Source organism: Bufo gargarizans, unplaced genomic scaffold (genome assembly GCF_014858855.1).
Source record: "Bufo gargarizans isolate SCDJY-AF-19 unplaced genomic scaffold, ASM1485885v1 original_scaffold_878_pilon, whole genome shotgun sequence".
In the NCBI taxonomy this organism is placed as follows: Eukaryota; Metazoa; Chordata; class Amphibia; order Anura; family Bufonidae; genus Bufo; species Bufo gargarizans.
The window spans coordinates 51,669-68,702 of NW_025334738.1; the positions used below are offsets into that span (position 1 = coordinate 51,669).

A 17,034-nucleotide genomic window follows, 5' to 3' on the forward strand; every position below is an offset into this window, starting at 1 on the left:
GAGAACCGAAATATGTTGGTGACAATCATTCTCTTGATTGGTAGGTATCTTAGCACCCAAGCCCTCACTCTAAATGAATATGTCTCTATGACACATTTACAGTATTTAAGCAATAGGTACCACTTCCAATCCAAAATAAGAAATAAATCAACTTAAAAAGAAAAAAAATCTACCAGTTAGTGTCTACAGCAGTCCTACATGTCTCCATAGTAACAGACTACACACAAACACTCAGTAGTCGGCTTCCGCGGTCGTACTCTCTTTCGTCTGTTTCTCATTACATTCACAGCTTCCCTTTAAGAAATGTCAAAAATGATATTTGCTTGTTGCAAAAATTAATTCATCTTTATTACAGATGTAGTTACATAGAATCATATTTTTATTAAAATGTGTTAATTGAAATATTAGGACTGCTTTATAAGATACCATGGTAGTCCACTGAATGACCACTTGGAGAATGCGAATCACTTAGCCCCTGCCCTGGGGTGTAGGTATAGAGGGTGCAGAGGAAACAGTGGTGCACCCTGGTCCTGGTGCCTGAGGAGACCCTAAGGCCATGTCTGCCACAGAAGAAGACACCAGGATATAAATGGCACATGGTAGGTGGGGGGCTTATAAATTTTACATTGGGTGTCAGAAGCTTCATGTTTTGCCTTTGGATAAAGGATAAAATCTGCAGCTAAATCTGCATATAATATGTATATACAGCAATATTCCACCACATGTGAATTCTTCTTAAGGGCATTATATATATATATGTGTGTTTGAGACTGAATTTGTCCTCTGCTGTCACAGGGGCCCCCATTCCAGCTATGGTTTCCAATTACTTGTTCTTTCTTCTTCTTTAAATCAATCCGGTACAGATCCACTATGAAGAGAGCAGAGATGATCAGGTTAAATGGTTGGGGAAAGACCAGCAGTGATTTCTTCAGAAAGGGCATTATCTATACTATATACATATATATATATATATATATATATATATGTACCGTATTTTTCACATCATAAGACTCACCTAATGATAAGACAAAGCCCAGGTTTTAGAGGAGGAAAATAAGAAAAAAACATTTTTTTCATCAGACCTCATATGAGATCCTCAGATCAGACCTCAAATCAGACCTCCATGTCAGACCTCAGAGCAGACCCCCATCAGACCTCCATGTCAGACCCACATCAGACCTCAGATCCGACCCCCATCAGACCTCCATGTCAGACCTCAGAGCAGACCCCCATCAGACCTCCATGTCAGACCCACATCAGACCTCAGATCCGACCCCCATCAGACCTCCATGTCAGACCTCAGAGCAGACCCCCATCAGACCTCCATGTCAGACCCACATCAGACCTCAGATCCGACCCCCATCAGACCTCCATGTCAGACCCCCATCAGACCTCAGATCAGACCCCCGACAGACCTCCATGCCACACCCCCCATTAAATAAATTCACTTACTTCCCCTGCTCCGCTGCTACTCTTCAGATCCGGCGGTCTCCCCTGCAGCCGCGCTCCATTGTCTTCCACGCCCCGTGCTGCACTGTCACCTGATTATGTGCGTCATCGGGTCATATTCCGCACACTATGTTCTGACGCTGTACGCAGTCAGGACATTGCAGCGCGGCCCCAGGGAGGTAGACCAGGGAGGGTAAGTACTGGCAACACCCGCTCCCCGCACCCACTACATACTACTGAGCGCTTTCTTAATGGAAGTGCTCACTAGTATTCGCTTTATAAGATGTACTGTCATTTTCCCCCACTTTTTGCGTCTTATAAAGTGAAAAATTCGGTATATCTCAAGTTAAGTGTAAACAGTGCCACCCTTGTCCATAGACCATGTCCATTATTGCAGATCAGCCCCATTCACTTGAATGTCAGACTGTACAAGGACAACAATGGCTCTGTTTCTGGAAGAAAAAAAAAAGTTTAGAAAACCAGTTCACTACAATAGAATAAATAACTGCAGAGGTCAATACATGGGGGAAAAAACGGCATTTGTGAAAATGCCCTAAAGGTAGAAGATTACCTCAGATAATGATAGATTGATCATTCCATCTTTATCTGTATCCAGAATGTGAAACATTTCTGAACAAAAACAAAAAGAAAATTATTACAGCAAAGCAAAGAAGTCATTTGATATACCGTATACTCAATGTCAGTCTGCATTACATTGATGTAAAGGAGTCATAAACATTCGATACAAATTTTTTACTTTCTTGTGAAATCTGGATTTAAATAAATAAATAAAAATCTACCGGGAGTTCTGAAGTGACTACCAACGTGTGCTGCAAAAAAAAATGTTTAATACTGACCTCAGCAAATGGTAAGCAAGAAGTCAGCATAAAGTTGAAGGGGGTTTCCGGTAATAATGATGGTTTATCAAGGTCCCACAGCCTGGGCCCTGAGACAGAAAATGCACACTTACCCACAAAACGCTGTTCATGTCCTCAATGCTGCCTCTACTGTCTCCATCTTCCAGTCCCCACATTGCTTACATCTGGCTGGTCAATAAAATGGTCACATGCACCACTCCAGCCAATCACTCACTTCAACGGCAATATGCTGCTTGTGGCTACGTCACAGCTGAAGCCAGTCATTGGCTGCAGCGGTGCACGTGACCATGCCCATGGCCAGCCAAATGTAAACATTGCTGGGACCAGAAGATGAAGACAGCAGAGGCAGTGCAGAGGACCAGAGCAGTGTGGATCAGGTCAGTGTGAATCTTCTGTTTCAGGGAGCAGGCTGTGGGTACTTGACAAGCCATCATTATTGCTGAAAGTCCTCTTTAAAGGCTATGGATACCTTTGGGTGTATTTTTTCACTATTGCATTGTACTCATTTTAAGCTAAAAATCATTTTTTTGATTGTTTTTTTTTAAAATGTTTAGCTCCTTTCTCTGTACAGCCTTGAGATTCTCTAGTAGCAGGATCTGTATTTTTACTGTTTCCCATTAGGCAGCTCAATGAATGTGGCTTAAGAAAATGTTTATGACCTTTTAGTAATTTAGAGATAAGGTTTATTAGATGACCAGCGCAAAGTGAAAGTAAAATTCACACTTCTAGACGGTTAACCCTTTGTGACAGAACTCAATATTTTTAATAAAGGAGATTGAAAAAACAATTTTATCCCAAAATTACTAAAATACAATCACAAAAAAAAAATTGTTCCTGTAGGTGTACATAGCCTTTAAGGTTAGAAAATATAAAGCGTCTAGTGCAGAATGATACATGACATGGTCTCACTACTTACTAAACAGGGTCTCTAAACGTATCATACATGCAATGAAGTCTTCAAATTTAATAGACAGTTCAGCGGAGACGTAGCGCTGGACGATGACTTCTTGAATCCTGTTATTGAGGCTAAAACCTGACAAGAAAAGAAGGTTTACATCATCAATGTATCTGGAACATTTCTCCTTTTTGACAATTCAAATTTATCTTCCAGAATATATGGACCTCATCTATGTGGTGGCTAAGACCATTAATGATGTCCTGAGCTGATGGCTTCTGGTTCTACTTTCAAATTAGATATTTGCATAACTCCCATAGTATTAGTGGAGCTTTGTCACCTCGTCTACAAGAACAGGAACAAGGAACTGCTTATTCACATCATATCATATCTAGATGGAGTTCCCAGGTCATGCATCCAAACACATGGGATCTTCTGTCATGTTTGAAGATCAGATTGTGTGCCTGCCCCTTTAAGAGATCCCCTTTTCTACATACAGTACAGACCAAAAGTTTGGACACACCTTCTCATTCGAAGAGTTTTCTTTATTTTTATGACTATGAAAATTGTAGATTCACACTGAAGGCATCAAAACTATGAATTAACACATGTGGAATTATATACATAACAAAAAAGTGTGAAACAACTGAAAATATGTCATATTCTAGGTTCTTTAAAGTAACCACCTTTTGCTTTTATTACTGCTTTGCACACTCTTGGCATTCTCTTGATGAGCTTCAAGAGGTAGTCACATGAAATGGTCTTCCAACAGTCTTGAAGGAGTTCCCAGATGCTTAGCACTTGTTGGCCCTTTTGCCTTCACTCTGCGGTCCAGCTCACCCCAAACCATCTCGATTGGGTTCAGGTCCGGTGACTGTGGAGGCCAGGTCATCTGGCGCAGCACCCCATCACTCTCCTTCATGGTCAAATAGCCCTTACACAGCCTGGAGGTGTGTTTGGTGTCATTGTCCTGTTGAAAAATAAATGATGGTCCAACTAAATGCAAACCGGATGGAATAGCATGTTGCTGCAAGTGGTAGCCATGCTGGTTCAGTATGCCTTCAATTGTGAATAAATCCCCAACAGTGTCATCAGCAAAGCACCCCCACACCATCACACCTCCTCCTCCATGCTTCACGGTGGGAACCAGGCATGTAGAGTCCATCCGTTCACCTTTTCTGCCTCGCACAAAGAAACGGTGGTTGGAACCAAAGATCTCAAATTTGGACTCATCAGACCAAAGCACAGATTTCCACTGGTCTAATGTCCATTCCTTGTGTTCTTTAGCCCAAACAAGTCTCTTCTGCTTGTTGCCTGTCCTTAGCAGTGGTTTCCTAGCAGATATTCTACCATGAAGGCCTGATTCACACAGTCTCCTCTTAACAGTTGTTCTAGAGATGTGTCTGCTGCTAGAACTCTGTGTGGCATTGACCTGGTCTCTAATCTGAGCTGCTGTTAACCTGCGATTTCTGAGGCTGGTGACTCGGATGAACTTATCCTCCGCAGCAGAGGTGACTCTTTGTCTTCCTTTCCTGGGGCGGTCCGCAAGTGAGCCAGTTTCTTTGTAGCGCTTGATGGTTTTTGTGACTGCACTTGGGGACACTTTCAAAGTTTTCCCAATTTTTCGGACTGACTGACCTTCATTTCTTAAAGTAATGATGGCCACTCGTTTTTCTTTACTTAGCTGCTTTTTTCTTGCCATAATACAAATTCTAACAGTCTATTCAGTAGGACTATCAGCTGTGTATCCACCTGACTTCTCCTCAACGCAACTGATGGTCCCAACCCCATTTATAAGGCAAGAAATCCCACTTATTAAACCTGACAGGGCACACCTGTGAAGTGAAAACCATTTCAGGTGACTACCTCTTGAAGCTCATCAAGAGAATGCCAAGAGTGTGCAAAGCAGTAATCAAAGCAAAAGGTGGCTACTTTGAAGAACCTAGAATATGACATATTTTCAGTTGTTTCACACTTTTTTGTTATGTATATAATTCCACATGTGTTAATTCATAGTTTTGATGCCTTCAGTGTGAATCTACAATTTTCAAAGTCATGAAAATAAAGAATACTCTTTGAATGAGAAGGTGTGTCCAAACTTTTGGTCTGTACTGTATATTAGAGCAAAATTATATTTAAACACATCTGTGTTGGTCCCATTTTCATATGTGCCTGCATTGCTAAGAATGCGAATGAAAAAATGATGTTTTAATAAATGCAAACGAGCCTCTAGGAGCAATGGGGGAGATGCCATTACAGCTAGAAGATCAGCTCTCTCTGCAACTGCCGAGCCCTCTGTACATTGATTGACAGGACCAGACAGTGAAAACATTAACACACCTAGCCCTGTCAATCAAAGTGCAGAGTGCTCGGCAGTTGCAGAGAGAGCTGAGCCCCTAGGTGTAATGGCAAAGTCCCTGTCACTACTAGAGGTTCGTTTGCATATATCAAAACAGGCATATTAAAACGGGCAGCTGAAGGCATATGACTAAGGCCGTGTAATCGTCTGAGTTGCTGTTTCCACACCACAATGTTTTGAATGTTATAATAAAGAATATTTGGATTTTACACCTGTTGCTGGATTCTTCTACAAAGTTTGATACCGGTTTTGATCCAGACCATCCGACCCCGGTGTGTGTCCTCATCACAGGTGAGCTGGAATTTTTCTTCAGTTTCATATTAAAACAGATGTGTTCAGCTGCCAAGCGCACATGCAACAGGCCAGACAGTTTCATAGGTACAAAGTTCTGAAACTTTCTGATATACAGTATTTTTTGGACAATAAGCCATACTTTCTCCCCCCAAAAGTGATGGGACTTGCAATGCGTCTTATAGTCTGCATGCTAATGCATTACGAAATTGGTCATCAGCATGCACGAGTTGCGGGAAGCTGTGAGGGCAGCGCTGTGCCAGCTGCACTCACCCTCCTTGGTCTTCTTTCAGGACCCCCTCTGCACTGTGTCCTTACTGCATACAGCATCAAGATGCAGTGCACATAGGCGCTCACTATGACCTGATGCTGTGTGACATCAGGTCATAGTGCAGTGTGGGCCAGAAGAAGACCAGGGTGTAGTGAGTCCTGGATCTGGTGGCAGTGCTGTCTGGGGCATGTGAGGTAATTTTTTTTTTTTTGTATGTCCTATCTGTGGCTGATGGGTGTCTGATCTGAGGCTGATGGAGCCTGGGGGGGTCTGATCCGAAGCTGATGGAGGTTAAGGATCTTGTGTGAAGCTGATCGAGCTTGGGGGTTTGATCTGATATCTGATGGCGCTTCTGGGTCTGATTTGGGGGCTGATCTGACATCTGATGAAGAATGGGGGTCTGATGAAGATTGGGGTTTTGATCTGAGGTCTGATGAGGATTGGGGGGTCTGATCTGAGGTCTAAAGGAAAATATTTTTTTCCTTATTTTCCTCCTCTAAATCCTAGGTGCATCCAATAGTCCGGAGCGTGTTATAGTCCGAAATTTATGGTACTTTGTGGCTTAATTCTTCATCATATTCAAGATCCGTGCCTGCCATCAGTGAATGGGAACATTCTTGTTTAGGCTTCCAATGATCGTATGTATCTGCAAAACGCGGATCCGCAAAATCTAGATTATGTGTTCAAATTTAAAGTTGCATGCTGTCTGTATTTTTTAACCATGATGAGTTTAGTCACCTGCTTTCTGTAGGGCGTTCCGCATTTCATGGGCATCAATAGATCCAGAGAAGTTCGTGTCGGCTTCCAAAAATATTTTCTGTGGTACAAATTACAAAGTAACCATATTTATGAAAACAATGACTAAGTAATTCAAATGTAACTAATTTTATTTATGACCCTGTCCATATGTACTGTTCAAGGACATAGTTGCCATAGAGGGGGTCTCTGGGTCAGGACCACCTTCATAAGCTAGAACGGTCAGTTTCTAAGTAGGAGATCCCACACAGGTAGACTCTGCCCACCAATGACATGTTTGCCAACATTTAATACTTTCTTGCAGGTTCTTTAGAAGCTGGATCCACACTGATCATTGCAGGGGTGGGTGTTTTGTAGTTATGGGGTTGTCAAGATGACCCAAACCCTTGCAGTTTTCAGTCAAGTCTATGATTACTCAAATTATTAAAAAGTATAGTTAATACCATGTAGTGTTTCAGCTTTTTCTGGAGAATGCTGACTTCTTCATTGCTCAGGGTCCCCGTAATGTCCACCTGTAGTTCTGTAGATAAGGTTCTTGTAGCATTATCAAGTCACCCCATAGTACATGAACAGGGGTCTCAAACTGTAGACCTTCTCATTGGCTCTGAATGATCACATCTCTACATTTTAGTTACTTTTGTACAATTCATTTAACAGAATACAGCTCTCTGTGACTTTTCCCGCTCACAATGGGTCTAAAAAAGTGGGCATGGCATGGGCGGGGAAGAGAAGGGGCCGGCAGGCCCGTCTCATTCCTTATTTTCTACGTCTGTTTTAGGCGTAGAAAATGGTCTAAATGTAAGATAGCAAGGAAGCTGGCTTACATTTAGACTGGTGCGGGATACACCAGAGTTATGTAGAGGCCTGTGCTTCTTCATAACTTCGGCAGATCCTCTGCCAGCCATAGGGGTTATTAAGACTGGCGTCTAAAACGTGCCCCTATGTCTTTAAAAAAGCTAGTGCGACTGCAACGTTCCACTCTGATTAATTTCATAACCTATCTGCATAAAGGACCTCTGTTTACTAACTTGATAAATGAAACAATTCTGGATGCCTGAAGCCACCACTAGGGGGGGCTCACTGCTTATGGATTTATACAGACAGTACTGAATTCAATGGGAGCTGTATAAATGTATATGCAGTGAGATCCCCCCAGTGCCTCTATGTTATGTGCAGCACATGTGAGCAGAGCAGCAACCAAGAGACTGTTATTCTACCCAAATCTGGAATAGAGGTTAGAAACCGAGTAGTTTACTGAACATCAAGGACATTTATGGAAAGGATACATCCAGAAGATTAATAATTTCTTTACAAGTTTTCAGACTGAATCCATCTGACTTGAATTCATCACCTGTAACAATAGACAGAAACACTAGATGATAGATATAGAAACAAAATAAGAGCAGTTCAAGTCAAAGATGATCAGATAGGGAGCAATCCCTCCAGGCTGTGGGTTCTGAGCCAATATGTACTAAAACAACAGATGAGGCAGCACTCCAAATAAGGTGAAGAAGTTGTGGACCACTTTATTCACCCCAATTGCACCTTTCAGCCCAACAAAATAAGGCCTTTCTCAAGCAATGAGACGTGAACAAGTGAATTACATATAGGGAGTATATGATCAATCAATTCATCAATCAATAAAGTGCAATACATAATTTAAGATTATATAAACATATCCAATATTCCAAAATTCATTCCTCTCCTTATTCACCATAATCCTACTTTGATAAGTGATTTGTGAATAGATCATATTAATTCATATATAATTGAGCATAAACCGGTTAACGAACCAATCAGTGTTTGTCATGAAAACAATATATAACACCTGTGAAGGTGTATGATGCACTTACAGGATCATCTAAACATGGCTGTGTGAACAATGTGGACTCCTTGCATGGCGTTGTCAGCTCCGTATAGCGCAGGCGCCGAATCGCAGGTCCACAGACTTGCACCACACCACTTCATCATTGTCCATACTGGACACGACCACCGTGGCCCAGCGTGCACACGCCGGCCTACATCACAGCACCCAGTCTGAAACATTGCGGTTGAGGTGAATAAAACGGTGCACAACGTCTTCACCTTGTTTGGAGTGCTGCCTCTTCCGTTGTTTTGATAGACAGATAGATAGATAGCAAGAGGGAAACATACATACACACATAGACACAGATAGATGCATACAGTGGCATGCAAAAGTTTGGGCACTTCTGGTCAAAATGTCTGTTACTGTGAACAGTTAAGTTGAAGAAGAAATGATCTCCAAAAGGAATAAAGTTAAAGATGAAACATTTTAAGCAAGATCAGTGTATTATTTTGGTTTTGTACAATTTTAGAGTAAAAAAAGGAAAGGAGTACCTTTCAAAACTATGGGAACTTAGAGATTTGAGCAGTAAGATTACTTTGACCGAGGTCTCAGACCTTTATTAGCCTATGAGGTTTAAGACTTGTTCACAATCATCATTATAAAGGCCAGTTGATGCAAATTTCAGAGATTTGTGAATACCCAGATTTTTCTAACGTTGTCCCAATAAACAGCAGCTGCCTAACACTCTGAAAAGTCCCACAAAGCAGGGGAAGGCTATAAGAAGATAGCAAAACATTTTCAGTTTGCCATTTTCTCAGTTCAAAATGTAATTAAGAAATGGCAGTTAACAGGAACAGTGGAGGTCAAGAGAAGGTCTGGAAGACCAAGAAAAATTTCGGAGGCAGCTGCTCATAGGATTGCTTGAAAGGCAAATAAAAACCCCTGCTTGGCTGCAAAAGACCTTCAGGAAGAATTAGTAGACTCTGGAGTTGTGGTACATTGTTCTACTGTTTGGCAACACCTGCATAAATATGGCCTTCATGTTAGAGTCATCAGAAGAAAACCTCTCTGACTTCCTCACCACTACATTCAGCATCAGAAGAAAATGGAACAGAATTTCATGAAAAGAACACCTCTCCAACTATTAAGCATGGGGGTGGATTAATCATGCTTTGTAATCATGCTTTGGGGTTGTGTTGCATCCAATTGCACAGGGAACATTTCACGGGTAGAGAGAAGAACACTAACTGTACAAAAGCTGAAGTTGAACAGAGGATGGCATCTAAATAGATAATGATCCTAAACACACCTCAAAATCCAGAACAGACTACCTGTAACGGTCGCGTACACACACACACAGGGGGGAGGGAAGTGACCACTGCGCTCCACCCTTACCCCTGGCCCTGCCTACTTGCCTCGCAAGTCCAAATGACAGGGGACAACTGGACGGCAATCCCTAGCTTAGAATAAGTGCAGGGATGACAGACAGACAAACAACAGAACGTGAACGGACCGAGTCAATACCAGGAAAGCTACAAAGTACAAATGGAGCAAGCAGAGAATAGTCAGGAGAAGCCGGGGTCGTAAATACCAGTTGAGACGTGAAGTACCAAAGGAGTCAGCAGAGGATCGTCAGGAGGAAACCAGGGTCAGAATACCAGGAGAGCAGCAAAGTACACAAGGAGCAGGCAGAGGATGGTCAGGAATTCAGCAGGAGGTAAGTACGCCAGGAAGACAAAATCACAGGTGGAACCTAAATTAACAGGCAACCTGTGGCCAGCAGGCTGCCTGTATTTATAGTGGGGAGTGAGGGTCATGTGACGTGGCCAGCGTCACATGACCGACAGACCAACCAGTCGAGCACCGAGTGATCAGCTCGGCGCTCAAGGCAGACTTAGGAGCAGGGAGCCACCCAGCTAGTAAAACCGCCCTGGGAACGAGGTCAAACACAGATCCTCGCTCCCGAAGCTAAGCAGCAGGTCTGCGGCTAATGGGGGACCGAGTGCACCTTCAGAACCCCGTTACAGTACACACAGTACGGTGGCCCCTTTTACGAGGGGCCACCGGACCCAAGACCTCAGGCGATGGTCTTTCAGGGTGTTCTAAATGAAATTTTCGAACAAGTCTAGGAGCATGAACCTCCCTGGCAGGTACCCAAGATCTCTCTTCAGGTCCATACTCCTTCCAGTGAATCAGGTACTGCAAGGAATTACGCACCTTCCTGACATCCACTATTTTAGACACCACATACTCGACAGCATCATTAACAAGAACCGGCTGGAGGCGAGGCTTTCGATGGTACTACCGGTTCAAAATATTTTTTAAGTAGAGATTTATGGAACACATTATGAATGTGGAATGACTCGGGCAGCTCCAACCTAAATGATACCGGGTTAATCACCTCCGTGATCTTATATGGTCCAATAAAACGAGGAGCAAACTTTTTAGAATCTACCTTAAGAGAGAGATTCTTGGAGGACAACCATACCTTATCCCCAACCTGAAAATTCACCCCCCTTGAACGTCTCCTATCGGCCTTGAGTTTCTGAGAACTTTGAGCCTTTTCTAAGTTCGATTGAACCCGGGCCCAAACTGTGCACAGTTCAGAGGAGAGCCTATCCGCCTCAGGGTTAGAGGAGGAGACGGATGACCCAGAATGAAAACAGGGATGGAAACCATGGTTACAAAAGAAAGGTGAAACCCCAGCAGAAGAATTGACACGGTTATTCAAAGCAAATTCAGCCAATGGAAGAAATTTCACCCATAATTGCTGGTCATCAGCAACATACGACCTCAAGAATTGTTCCACAGACTGATTAAGGCGTTCAGTCTGCCCATTACTCTCAGGGTGGTAGGCAGAGGAAAAAGACAATGAAATTTTACATTTTTGACAGAAGGCCCTCCAGAATTTGGACACAAACTGCACACCCCTGTCAGAAACAATATTTTCCGGGATACCATGCAATCGAACAATTTCTTTCACAAAAATAGACGCCAGGGTTTTGGCATTCGGGAGTTTAGACAGGGGAATGAAATGGACCATCTTGCTAAACCTATCGACCACTACCCAAACTACAGTCTTACCCTCCGCCGGCGGTAGGTCAGTTATAAAGTCCATCGAGATATGGGACCAGGGTCTACTGGGAATGGGTAGGGGTCGTAGGTTACCAGCAGGGCGAGTCCTAGGTGTCTTGGACCTGGCACAAACCTCACAGGCTGACACGTAGGACTTGACATCCCTAGTTAGAGTGGGCCACCAATAAGATCTAGAAACCAGATCCTTAGTGCCCTCAACACCCGGATGTCAACAAAAGGCAGAATCGTGACACTCACCCAACAGCTGGAGACGAAATTGTACAGGGACAAACAACTTATCTGTTGGGGTGGATACCGGTGCCAGATGTTGTTCAGACCTAATGCGAGCCGAGATATCCTGGGTAAGAGCTGCAATGAAGATTTTTGCTGGTAGGATGGATTCAGGTGGTACCTCAGTAGGTTGAAAAGCATGGAAGCTCCGAGATAATGCGTCCTGCCTTCACATTTTTACTTCCCGGCCTGAACGTAATGGAAAAATCAAAACGAGTAAAAAACAGAGCCCATCTGGCTTGACGGGGATTCAACCTCTTAGCAGACTCGAGAAACATAAGATTTTTATGGTCAGTGACAACAGTTACACAATGCCTTGCCCCCTCCAGAAAATGCCTCCACTCCTCAAATGCCCATTTAATGGCCAGCAGCTCCCTATTCCCTATGTCGTAGTTTCTCTCCGTGGGAGAGAATTTCCTGGAGAAGAAGGCACATGGTCTCAGGTTAGTGAGGCTAGCAGGACCTTGTGAAAGGACTGCTCCTGCGCCGTCCTCGGACGCATCCACCTCCACAATAAAAGGTTTCTCCTGATCAGGCTGGATCAGAATGGGAGCGCTGCTGAATGCCTTTTTTAATTTTTCAAATGAAGAAATGGCCTCAGTAGACCAATTCTCCAAATCCGCCCCTTTCTTAGTAAGGTCGGTCAACGGTTTAGCAATTACGGAAAAATTCATAATAAATTTGCGATAGTAATTGGCGAAACCTAGGAACCGTTGTAAGGCCTTTAAGGATGAAGGTCTTACCCATTCCTTAATTGCTAGTACCTTACCAGGATCCATCTTGAAGGCGTGAGGAGTCAGAACATGCCCTAGAAACAGAATCTCCTGTACTCCAAAGGCATATTTCTCTTGCTTAGCGGATAGCTGATTCTCCCTCAACACCTCTAATACCTGTTTAACATGAGACACATGGGATTCGAAGTCAGGAGAGAATATCAAAATGTCATCAAGATAGACAATAACAAATCTACCTAGGAACTCCCTAAGAATGTCATTCATGAAGTTTTGGAACACAGCTGGGGCATTGCTGAGTCCAAAAGGCATCACCAGATATTCAAAGTGTCCTACCGGAGTATTGAACGCCGTCTTCCATTCGTCTCCCTCCTTGATTCGGATAAGATTGTATGCCCCTTTCAGGTCAATTTTGGAAAACCAGGTTGCCCCCAGAACCTGGTTAAATAAATCCGGAATCAATGGGAGGGAGTATCCATTCTGGACAGTGATTTTATTTAATCTCCGGTAATCGATACATGGCCTAAGACCACCATCTTTTTTCTTAACAAAGAAAAACCCCGCCCCCATAGGAGAGACAGAAGGTCTAATATGCCCTTTACCAAGGCTCTCCTTAATATAATCTTCCATGGCCTTGCGTTCGGGCTTAGAAAGATTATAAATTCGCCCCTTAGGAAACTTGGCCCCCTCTACTAGCTCTATGATACAATCAAAAGGTCTATGGGGGGGTAGAACCTCCGGGGTTGGTGATGAGAATACATCAGAATATTCCCTAACAACAGTGAGTAAAGTATCAGACTTTACTGAGACCCCAGCCTGTACCACGGACAAACAAGAATCACACTTAGGCCCCCATCTCACCAACTCCCCATTGGACCAATCTATAGTGGGGTTATGTAGTCGGAGCCAAGGCAACCCTAGTACCACCTCAGCCGGTAGGTTCTCCAGGACTAAAAGGGAACATCTCCCTGAGTGGCATACACCCACGTTAGAGAAATCTCCGAGGTACATGAGCTCACCGTACCTGTCACGGACGGTGTACAGGAAACAAGGCAAAGCAACATGTATAAATGACTCGCTGGATCCAAAAGCTAAGGAACCAAGGGAGACCCCTGCAGAAGACCTGGCACTTTCCCTGGCTGCTCAGCCTATGCAAAGATCCTAATGGTGGAGGTTTGCATATCCAGGAACCTTGACTATAAAGCCCTGAGCACCCTACAATAGTGAGGGGACACGACCACCGGCTCCCTACACAAGATACGGAGGGAGTCAGGGTCACCTGGGATCCAGCAAACAGAAAATAACAGATAAAGGTACAACACTTAGCTTTGTAGCAAACAGGAGAACAAAGTCAGCATGCACACACACTCCAGGAAGTAGTATAAGCCGCCCAGAAAAGCATTTTGGGGAGGAATTTAAAGGGAAGCAATTAGTCCAACACATGACAGCTGAGAGAGGCTAACGAGAGGAGGAACTGAATACCACAACACAGAAACTCAAGGAGGAGGTTCTGAAAGGCCTCTGTCAGAGCTTCTCAGCTGTCTGGTTGTGACAGTACCACCAATAAGAGGAGTAGCATCTATAGCCATGACATGGATAGGAGTTGGTAAGGCAAACATAGGAATACCCAATCTTACAGCATACTCTGAGTCAATAAAGCTAGCCGCTGAGCCAGAATCAATAAAGGCCTTACCCGGCCATTTGTCTACTCCCAGAGAAATCGTAATGGGTACAAAAAGCTTACATTTAGAAAATTCAGGGTGTACCTGGTCTTTAGGTTGCCTTGCCTTAGGAGACTTGAGAGAGAGGGCCTTCTTAGGACACTGGTTAATCCAATGCTCAGGATCTCCACAGTAAAAGCATTCTCCAAGTCTGCGGCGAAGATTCCCTCGGGTCATACCAACCTGCATGGGTTCCTCGGTGGAGACCTCAGCATTGTCTCTGGGATAGGCCTCTGGCTGGACCACCATCTGAGAAGAGAACTGTTGTTCCTGTCGTCTCTCTCTAACCCGTCGGTCAAGTCGGACAACAAGGGTCATCATCTCCTCTAAGGTCTCTGGAAGTTGATAACTGACCAGAAGATCCTGTAAATTATCAGACAGACCTGACCTGAACTGTCTCTTCAGGGCTGGTTCGTTCCATCCTGAGGGGACACACCACCTTCTGAATTGGGTGCAATAATCCTCTGCAGGTAGATTGCCCTGAACTAGTGCCTTTAGAACCGTCTCGGCTACTAGAGCCCTGTCTGGTTCATCATAGAGGGTACCCAGGGCCTGAAAGAACCCCTCCACAGAAGATAAACAACTGTCGCCAGCAGGTAAAGAGAACGCCCAGTACTGGGGATCACCCTGTAGCCGGGAAATGATAATGCCCACGCTTTGACTCTCGGGGCCAGAGGACACGGGATGTAAACGGAAGTAAAGTTTGCAATTCTCCTTAAAAGAGAGAAACTTCTTCCGGTCTCCAGAAAAGGGTTCTGGGAGCTGAATCTGGGGCTCAAAATGCGGACTGGAGGCCTGAGGAGTGGAAGAACCTTGCCCTAACTCAAAAGAACTGAGTCTTTCCCCTAACTCCTGCACCATCTGCGTCAGATGAGAGACATGGTCAGTCAGGGTGACCAGAGGATTCATTATACAGTGGTTATTGGGCCTGTTAATCTGTAACGGTCGCGTACACACACACACAGGGGGAGGGAAGTGCCCACTGCGCTCCACCATTACCCCTGGCCCTGCCTACTTGCCTCGCAAGTCCTAATGACAGGGGACAACTGGACGGCAATCCCTAGCTTAGAATAAGTGCAGGGATGACCTACAGACAAACAACAGAACGTGAACGGACCGAGTCAATACCAGGAAAGCTACAAAGTACAAATGGAGCAAGCAGAGAATAGTCAGGAGAAGCCGGGGTCGTAAATACCAGGAGAGACGTGAAGTACCAAAGGAGTCAGCAGATGATCGTCAGGAGGAAGCCAAGGTCAGAATACCAGGAGAGCAGCAAAGTACAAAAGAGCAGGCAGAGGATGGTCAGGAATTCAGCAGGAGGTAAGTACGCCAGGAAGACAAAATCACATGTGGAACCTAAATTAACAGGCAACCTGTGGCCAGCAGGCTGCCTGTATTTATAGTGGGGAGTGAGGGTCATGTGACGTGGCCGACAGACCAACCAGTCGAGCACCGAGTGATCAGCTCGGCGCTCAAGGCAGACTTAGGAGCAGGGAGCCACCCAGCTAGTAAAACCGCCCTGGGAACGAGGTCAAACACAGATCCTCGCTCCCGAAGCTAAGCAGCAGGTCTGCGGCTAATGGGGGACCAAGTGCACCTTCGGAACCCCGTTACACTACCTCAAAAGGTGCAAGCTGAAGGTTTTACTATGGCCATCACACTCCCCTGATCTGAACATCAGACTGACAGATCTCCTGAGGACGCCAGGTAGATGGCGAAACATGTCGGGGGGCAGTGCATAAGATTTTAAGCATCAGGAGACCCTAACCTAGTGCAATATTAAGAAGGCACCAATGAATACCAGGCAATAACTGGAGCGAGCGCGCAGCTACCAGAATAGTGACCAAAGAAAACAATATAGTACAGCACTAAGGGAACACCTGTTGATAGTTTTAAGTCAGTAGGTTAGATAAGAATAAGGCCTCTTTCACACGGGCGTCATGTTTTTTGCCCGGATAAGAGGCGGGTGCGTTGCGGGAAAATGCGCGATTTTTCCGCGCGAGTGCAAAACATTGTCATGCGTTTTGCACTCGCGTGAGAAAAATCGCGCATGTTTGGTACCCAAACCCGAACTTCTTCACAGAAGTTCGGGCTTGGGATTGATGTTCTGAAGATTGTATTATTTTCCCTTATAACATGGTTATAAGGGAAAATAATAGCATTCTGAATACAGAATGCATAGTACAATAGCGCTGGAGGGGTTAAAAATAATAAAAAAGTTAACTCACCTTCTCCTCTTGTTCGCGTAGATGCCGGTCTGTTCTTTAGCTGTGGACTGAATGACCTGAGGTGATGTCAGATCACATGCTCCAATCACATGCTCCATCACCATGGTGATGGAGCATGTGATCTGACATCACCACAGGTCCTTCAGCCCACAGCTAAAGAACAGACCGGCATCTACGCTAACAAGAGGAGAAGGTGAGTTAACTTTTTTATTATTTTTAACCCCTCCAGCACTATTATACTATGTATTCTGTAGTCAGAATGCTATTATTTTCCCTTATAAC

The 17,034-nt window shown here is 44.3% G+C and overlaps 1 protein-coding gene across 1 annotated transcript in view; it reads right to left on the bottom strand.

Moving 5' to 3' along the window:
- Nucleotides 1-369: 369 nt before the first annotated feature.
- The window catches only part of LOC122924160 (calpain-8-like), a 93,931-nt gene continuing 77,266 nt past the window's right edge, over nucleotides 370-17,034 (bottom strand). Inside the window, exons 17-22 of the mRNA XM_044275097.1 lie at nucleotides 8,186-8,250; nucleotides 7,343-7,411; nucleotides 6,882-6,960; nucleotides 3,244-3,360; nucleotides 2,021-2,079; nucleotides 370-868 (exon numbers count right to left, since the gene is read on the bottom strand). Of these exons, the coding sequence (XP_044131032.1) occupies nucleotides 845-868; nucleotides 2,021-2,079; nucleotides 3,244-3,360; nucleotides 6,882-6,960; nucleotides 7,343-7,411; nucleotides 8,186-8,250 (413 nt within the window). The 3' untranslated portion in view covers nucleotides 370-844. The remainder of the gene's footprint in view (nucleotides 869-2,020; nucleotides 2,080-3,243; nucleotides 3,361-6,881; nucleotides 6,961-7,342; nucleotides 7,412-8,185; nucleotides 8,251-17,034) is intronic.